Here is an 8,438-nt window from a genome sequence, read left to right as displayed (position 1 = left end):
TTTTTTTTTTTTTTGAAAATAATGAGAAGATAACCTTTCTTGAACACACACGTAATCAGATTTTTACAAGTTAAATTAATAACTTTATATTTTTAAATAAACAAATAAATAATCAAAAGCTGAGGATATAATCAATTTTAGGCTCTAGTGAAAGTCTTTCCTTCTGTACTGTATTAATTAAAAATTATATTCTCTTTCTCCTTCAATCACTAACTAGGACTAACAACGTCGACACCTATTTTTGATTGATTTTAATGGACTATGGTTACTTGTACTGGTTGATGTTCATGTTCTTCAGAGATCTCATGAATTCCATGAGCACTAGCACTGAACTCAGCTACAGTTGGCACTCTATTGTGTGAGGAGAATTCTATATCTGGTAACTGATCTGTGGTAATTGCTCTCTTGTTTGTTGACAACTTTGCACCTGCCTCCTCCTCCTGCTGCTGCAGCTTCTTCTTATCTTTCACTTGTGCGTGCCATTGCTTTATGGCTTGCATTATATGTTCTTCCAATAATGCTCTTTTGAAATGTGAACCCATCTAAAAGAAATGTTCTAAGAGTTAATTAAGGAACATTAATTCTTTCTCTAAAGTTCAACTTTTGATCACTCATGGTATAAAATATTCTTACATTATCAGGTTAAAGTGACTTGCAACAACAAGTAACTCTAATAGTAAGGTTAATTGGTAAACTATGCAGTAAGATAAAAAACTTGTTACATTATTATCATATTAAAATACACTACTAATGTAGAAGTTATCTACATTGTTAGTGCATATAAATTTAACCTATTTTCTCAGAGAACAGACCAATCATAGTTCAAGAAGAACTTCATATGTGATGTAACTTAACATGTAATAAGAAAAGGTAATCGCAAGGTTTAGTTATATTTCCATCATCGATTAACCTAACATTCAATTCAAAGAGGTAGCAAGAGGTACATATGCTTAGATATCTCGGATTCCCTCGATCATGAATAATTTCAAGGAAAGAAATTAGTTGGTGGACCAACCAAAAATATATGGAAGCAAGATCCAGTTTAATAATAACAGAGGTGGATCTAAAATTTGAACAAATTAATAATAGACTTTATTGTACTTTCAAATTTATGAATTCAAGTGTGATGCATCATATGTTGTTTTCCTTAGTTTTGTTGTCATAGATGTTTTGGAGCCAAAAAGATTAAGAACCACTTAGTTCAGAAGCACTATGCTATGTAATGATGATAGTGTATCAGATATAGTATTACTTTTGGTACAAAATAAGAAATCACTATAAATACTTGTCTGAGATAGAAACAATGTTATTGGATGACTAACCTGAGTAACGAGGGCATAGAGAGGCAAAGTAATGTAGCTACAAAGTACTTGAACCATCACTCTGCACGGCCCATACAATGCAATAAATCATTCTATTTTGGCAAGATGTCATCTTTGAATACAGTAATGTTACTCCTTTCGTTCCAATTTATGTGTCGTATTTTTCTTTTCGGTCTGCCTAAAAAATAATGATATATATTTTTTATTATTTAAAAATAATTTTAGTTATAAACTTCTCATTTTGCCTTTAATGAAATAATTTATAATCACATAAATTGATGTGCTAGTTTTAGCACAAATTTTAAAAGTCCGTAACTAATCACATACCATAATATAAATTGAAACTTGGGGGTATGAGTAAATAATTCTGATTAAGACAGGTGAATCGAATTATGACTTACGCCAATACCACCCTGATAACGATGATCTCCACATGCTCGTGATAACAGGATTTTATTCCAAATAGCCACTGAAATATTTAGCAAAAACTAATAAAATTAGTTGTCTAAGCACAAGTTACTCTACTTGTTGGCTGAATGAGATTAGTTTGGCCAAAATTAGGGCAGAGAGATTTACCGTCACCCAAATAAAGAAGGCCAGCTCAAATGCATTCTACAATCAATTAGTCATGAAATACAAAGAAAATAGATATGAGTTAATTGTCAGGACAAAAAAAAATGAAAATTTAATGCCTTTATCTCTAGCCTATGAGTTTAAATTTTATGCACTAATCGTGTAATTTTTTTGTAGGATAACTATAAGTAGCCATCCATGAAAAATAGAATTAATAACTTGAAAAATAAAACAAGTTACCTGCTACAACATGTTAAAACATACTGTTACAGTTAAAGTTCTTTTCACTATCAGTATGTACAAGTTACATACACCAATATTACTATAAATTAAATATTTTTATACATTATTATTATTATAGTTTAACCTATTATAATAAGTTGTTATTATTTTTACTAAATTATCAATTGATACTTATTATATAGATTTATATGTAATTACCTATAGGTGATGACATAACACAAATATTTTGTACTCTTAAAATCTTAATTAGTTAAATCCATAAAACCTATTTATAGCTTATTGAGCTAATAAAGATAAAGTGAAAAGAGAAATCATGCTTACAATGAAAAGGGTATAATGTAGAAGGGTCAAGACAAATTGAGGCTGATTAAACCAAAAAAGATTATCATTAGGTTGGACCGTTGGTGATCCTATGATGATGTCATTGTCTTGTTGAGTTTCTAGTTGAAGAGCCATTTGGGCAACAATCGTCTCCAGCTTAGTCCCAATCACTAACACTGTCTATAAAATCAACCATTAATTAACAAATCTTGAATTACGGCAAGTAATGAATAGTTTCTACATGGCATGAAACTTTAAAATAAAACTAAGTAAGAGCAGGTTTATGTATTCTTACAATGAGCGGGAGAAATGATACCCAAAGATAGACGTTCCAACCTGTTTAAATTAATAAACATAAAGTTTCAGCTAGAAATTAAAAACAAGTATTTTTGAGAGCTTAATTAACTGATACCTATCTGGTGACATTATATAATTAAAGAATAAAAAGTATATATGTGAAGGCCGTTTGGGTTAGTTAATTGTTAATAGCTGATAAACTTGAACTGTTGAAAAGTATTTTTAAGTACGTAAAAATTGATCCTATAGATGTGTTTGAATATAATTAAGTGCTGAAACTGATAATAAACAGTTAATACATTTGGTAACTGATAAGTTGTTCTCTTGTTAAGATGACTAAATTGCCCTTAAATTTCTTCTTTTCTACTTTTACAAAAGATTAAAAGTGTAAGAGTATTTTGTAAAATGACGATTATGAAACGAAGAGAAAGTTAGGAGTTTTGTTTTGGGAAAGGTATTTTGTGAATTAGAAATATTAATAAGGATAAAATAGTAAAAGTTTTGGTCAAAGTAAAAGTGTTTATAAGTTGAAAAGTCATAAGATGAGGATGACCAACTTATGATTTTTTGCTATTTTTGGGTTATAAGCGCTTAGCTTATAAATACATTGAATGTTTAACAAACGCGTAGATGATTCAAAAATTGCTTATAATTCAGTTTGACCTAACTTATAAATTTAGCCAAAAATCCTATTACGTGCTTTATTTAATTGCTTAAGTTTTTAAATCAGATAGTCATACTATTCAACACAAAAATAAGGAGATGCAGAGTAGACAAACGTACCATGGACGTCAACCAGCAAGAAGATGACCACCAATAACCACATGAAAGGGCTGTTTCAGTAAAGAATAAGAGGACAGTACGTGTCAAGGTATATATAAATCATTTCGTATATGGAAGGATTCATTTATTGAATTCAACTAGCTTTTGATCAAGGCATAGTCACTACTAGAAGGTTTGTGAAAAACTGTCCAGAAATATCGATATATAGTAATCGATCGAAAAAACCGATTGATTTTTAACCGACTTTAATCCGTCGAAATTAGTTGGTTGGTAATAAATAGCGATTGGAGTCGGTCGCAATTTTCGATCGATTTTGGTCAATTAAATTTCATAGACGACCAAAAAAAATTCTGCCGAAAGTTCACTTGGTATTTCAACTAAAGTTTACTTATTGTAAACCTTGTCTCCCTCGTTAAAAATAATGTTTCCTTCATTATATATCGAATTAGAAATGAGTGTAAATTATAAATCATTTGGAGTAAGTACGTACCTGATGCCAACAACGACTTTAAAATCATCTTCTAAAGATCGTTCGATGTACTTCTGAAAATTGAAGGCATTGTTTGAAGATAAATGAGCCTGCACATTTTGATCGCGTAAAAATAAAAGGGAAAAAAAAATTAGTGAGACAGCAAAAATTGGCAGCCCGGTGCACAAGGTATCTCGCGTTTACGCAGGGTTCGGAGAAGAACCATGTAAGGGGTGTTATGTAGACAACCTACCCTAATACATGCATTATTATTAATGATTTTGTTTGGTTACAAACTTACAACCAAATCATTTGAAAATTACTAGCTATATTTGGTTCATATTATTTGTAATTTAATGTTTTTTGCATATATAACTATGCATCAAAACGTGTGATATTTTGAAATAGGAGTGTTGGAAGAAGATGAAAGTGATGCCTACCGAAATGAAGCCATGGCGTAATGTAAGATAGTCAACTTTTGCTACTGAATGGAAGAATTGCCGAAAGAAACATTTCTGTCCCATTTGCAAAATAGCATTAATGGTAAAGAGATAATCCAAAATTAGTAAATCTAAAAAGAAAGAGAATTTTTTTATACTTACAATCCAAAGATGAGTAGAAGTTGTTGTAAACTTGTTCATGTGGCGTCGTCCAAATGTGGTTTCTCTTTTAAATCTGAATCGATTAGGATCTAATGGGTGGTTACATTTGATAAATATACAAAAATTAGAATTCAATAACACAAAATCAGATGGAGTATTATTTTAATTAGATCAAAATCGCTTTCTCTTCTCAAAAAAATTGATTTGAACTTTCTGAAATTGGTAAATGGTCAAAGCAAGATTGAAATTTTATTCTAACATTTAAGGACAAAGACGGTTGAACACGTAAGCAAAAACTATGACATCAAACAATTACTCCTTTCTTCTCATCTTATGTGAAAGTGTCAAAGTAGGAAGTTCAAGCACTTATTTTTTTTAAAATAATAATTTACGTGTGCACCTCGATAAATTTTATAGGATAATTACTACCTCCCATCACCACCATAAGTACTAGGTAATTCTCTTCACTAAGAATTAGACAATGGAAATAAATTACCTAGCACTCTTGCATGAGTTGCCTCCTCAAATCTCATACCCCACTTTATTGATCATTGTGTCACATCCTTGGGCGCAATAGATAGGTCAAACGCTTATTTCAGAGTAAATTAAATCGTATATTATTTTTTGAATTAAAATTTATATATTTTTAAATTAAAAAAAAGTATTAAAAAGTCATAATGGTTAATAATTTAAAAGAGTTTGAAAATATTTGACACAATTGCGGTCGATGTTTTTTTTTTTTTTTAATTTCTTAAAAAATAAAGCTTGAAATAGAAAGAGCTCTAATTTAGACAAGTTTGACTAATATGTGCATCTAGATTGGTCCTCTTTTGGGAAGAGAAAGTCTTCATTATCGGCGTATAACAATATTTATATAATCAAGTTAGTTTTGTATCATTAAATAATACAACAATATTTATATAATCAAGTTAATTACTACCATTATCACTGGACAGAGAAAGGTTAAAATTGCCTATATACTATTCAAAATTGAGTATTTGCCATCCCTTGAACTTTTTATCTAATATCTAATGTAGCAAACTTGAACAATTTTGCAAACTTGATTTCACCCAAACTCTCAACATATTTTATTTTTATATTTATATATAAATAAACGAGAATAAGGTGCATACCATTGGCTGCCATATATTCTATGGTCTGACTCTCCTTCTCCCAAGTTTTCCAACGTTTCATCTATTAATCAGAATAAGATAAGGAAAATGTAAATAAGATGTTTAAGAAAATAATTATCATCTAGTTTTGGGTATTTTCGATGTATTTCTTTTTAATTTCTTTCGAAATTTAAAAAACACTATGAATTATTTAAAACTCATATAAAATACTATAAATCATATTTTTTACAATATAAATCGTTTAGAAAATTTTGGAAAAATTGTAGTTAAACATATATATTTGATTTTCTAAACAATAATAATGTCACATAGTATACGTACCTTGGCCCTTCCCAAAGCCATTGTGACAACACTGTACACAATCTGCATCATTGCTAGCACAAATATGAAGTTATTTAGCTGATTGATACCATTTTGTGACATAAAAGAAGTCATCCCCTGGATAAAATAAGAAACAAATAAATTTAAAAAAATCCAACAAAGAGAACATTTTTAATCACCAAAAATAAATGAAAAATATCATTTTTTTAATTCATACTCTGGAGCCACAGTGATCCTTTAAGTTCTCAACTGATGTTAATTCCCTTTGATGACAAGGAAGCATGGAATTTGCTATTTTATTTGGTAAGCATATTTTGGATATTGGCCTTTGTATCACTGCTAATAACAGAGATAAAAATCCTAGTTGCATCAGCACTGCATACACAAAACAAATTAAATGGTCAATTATCAGGTTTTTTGCAGGGTACAGCAGCGTATAATTATACCCTTCTCTGGGTCAATACATTAAAATATAGTTACTAAAATGTAGTGTGATATATATGAGTTTTTATGTGCTAACAATATAAAAGATATTCACACGATTAAGTCACTTATCAGTTAATTAAAGATAAAGCTTTATGATAGGCATAAAGTATTAATTTGTTAACCTGATAAATATGGTAACTAACTTGCTATTACAGGTTAAAATTTTTGGTTAGTGCAATTTTTTTTATAGTGTTAGCTAGTATATATAATTTAAATCCCGTTCTATATTTTCTAGTTATAATATGTGGTAAAGAAGGAGCTATAAACTAAACATAACCTAATAGCTACATAAAAGTACTAAAAAAGGTGAATTCATTGCAATTTAGTAATCAAGATCAAACATGTTCTGTCAAAAAATGAAAAAGGAAGGAAGAGAAAATCATGATCATCAAATACGTATTTTTATAAGACATGGTTAAGAAAATTAGAGCATTATTCCTTATAGGCAAAGTTGAAGTAAATTAGAAATGGTAGATAATGAATTTTGGGTAAAAGGTGACCTGATTTGAGTTTCTCCACAGCTTCAAATAAAGCTGTCTTCCTATGTTTTTTGAGCCACTGCATGTAAAATTGTAAATCGCAAATGATCAAAAACTGATCATGAATTAACATAAAAAACTAGAGTAATATATATAGTTGCTTACATGACAAAGAAAATGGATCAAGTGTTCAATGAAAATGCCAAGGAAAATAAAGATGAAACAAACAGTTGCCACAGCCCAAGTTGGAGTGTCTAAAAGTGTGCGAGAAGGACTCGAAGCAGATCCTCCTGCAGTCATATTTTACCGAGAAATAACTCGTATCTTCTGTTTCTGCAGTCAAGTCAAACGGAAGAAGCTGATCCAAGATTTGAACTTTATGAGTTCCGAATCCTACACTTCAAATACTACTGAGGCTCTTTTTGTTGTACAGATACATGGTGTATATATATATATATATATATATATGCTAGAAGGTAGCTGCAGAACAAATGGAGGCCGTATGATAGAAAATAGCTAACGGCAGCATTACAGCAACAGTGGAGGTTTTATTTGGGATGTTTGACTCAGATATCATATAGTACATAGAATGGTCACAGATAAGGGCATTTGCAGTAGTTGTTTTGCTGACTTGAACTTGATTGCTACTAGGGGTGGGTCGTATTGGTGGGGCAGGGATTTGATTGACGATTAAATAATTTAATGCTCCATCCGTCCGGTTTTTTTATAGTCGGCTTACATTATGTGCAATTGTTTGCGCGGTGCTTCACATTTTACTTGAATCTCATTTATTTTCATGTGTGTCGTGATTAATTGAGCTTAATTCTGATGTTTATATGTGTAGGAGTTGATTCCGAGTGAAACGGAACATATGTGCTCTAATTGGAGCTAAAATCGGAAGAGAATAGAGGAAGCACTATTTCAGCATCCAGGTCGGTCCACTGTACCAACCTGGACTCTAAAGAAAGACACTTTGGAGGGAGAACACACGTTTGGAGCACATTGAAGCAAGGATTAGAGAGCTTTTCCGCCATTCATCTTCTCTTAGTACTTTAATCATTCAAAAGACTTGTGAATTTATTATAACAATTATGTGTAGCTAAGTCCCCTTTGTCCTAGGGTTGTGGTTAGCCATGAATATTGATGTTTGATTATTATCCTCTCCTTTAATACAAATTGCTATCCTATGGTTGTTTCTATAATTCTGTGCTTAATTGCTTAATTATTTGGCCAACAGTTAAACTATCTAGATTATGCTAAAAAAAAACGTTTCTAGATTAGAGAAGAGTTAGAGAAAGCGTAATCTTATCTTTAAGGTTAGGGAGTAGATTTGTGGTTAGGATAGAATTATACCCAAATTGAGTTTTGTGATCTTAATGCGCTCTTGTTAGATTGATTTCATAGAAATA

At 30.6% G+C, this 8,438-nt stretch overlaps 1 protein-coding gene across 2 annotated transcripts; it reads right to left on the bottom strand.

Annotated features, from left to right (window-relative positions):
- Nucleotides 1-96: 96 nt before the first annotated feature.
- LOC109242402 (MLO-like protein 3) lies at nucleotides 97-7,573 on the bottom strand. 2 transcript variants are annotated; one of them, XM_019409266.1, is made up of 15 exons: nucleotides 7,195-7,571; nucleotides 7,051-7,108; nucleotides 6,282-6,439; nucleotides 6,065-6,181; nucleotides 5,744-5,804; nucleotides 4,611-4,699; nucleotides 4,449-4,523; nucleotides 4,030-4,118; nucleotides 3,540-3,589; nucleotides 2,755-2,795; nucleotides 2,460-2,639; nucleotides 1,899-1,934; nucleotides 1,724-1,791; nucleotides 1,323-1,383; nucleotides 97-542 (listed from the first exon to the last, which is right to left on the bottom strand). In XM_019409266.1, the coding sequence occupies exons 1-15, from the start codon at nucleotides 7,327-7,329 to the stop codon at nucleotides 252-254; spliced, it is 1,509 nt and encodes a 502-aa protein (XP_019264811.1). In that variant the 5' UTR covers nucleotides 7,330-7,571; the 3' UTR covers nucleotides 97-251. The 2 variants fall into 2 exon arrangements, with proteins under 2 accessions (XP_019264811.1, XP_019264812.1); XM_019409267.1 differs by lacking the exon at nucleotides 1,323-1,383 and having other exon boundaries at nucleotides 406-542; nucleotides 7,195-7,573.
- Between the last annotated feature and the right edge of the window lie 865 nt (nucleotides 7,574-8,438).

Source organism: Nicotiana attenuata, unplaced genomic scaffold, assembly GCF_001879085.1.
Source record: "Nicotiana attenuata strain UT unplaced genomic scaffold, NIATTr2, whole genome shotgun sequence".
Lineage (NCBI taxonomy): Eukaryota > Viridiplantae > Streptophyta > Magnoliopsida > Solanales > Solanaceae > Nicotiana > Nicotiana attenuata.
This window is presented reverse-complemented; position numbering and strand designations above follow the sequence as displayed.

Bases quoted from the DNA above. Each gene is read 5' to 3' on its own strand.
- LOC109242402 (XM_019409266.1), bottom strand. From the start codon at position 7,329: ATGACTGCAGGAGGATCTGCTTCGAGTCCTTCTCGCACACTTTTAGAC. The intron at 4,700-5,743 runs GTATGCACCTTA...ACCACCCATTAG, and splicing joins AGAATATATGGCAGCCAATG to ATCCTAATCGATTCAGATTT. The intron at 1,384-1,723 runs GTAAGTCATAAT...TGGGCCGTGCAG, and splicing joins GTTATCAGGGTGGTATTGGC to AGTGATGGTTCAAGTACTTT.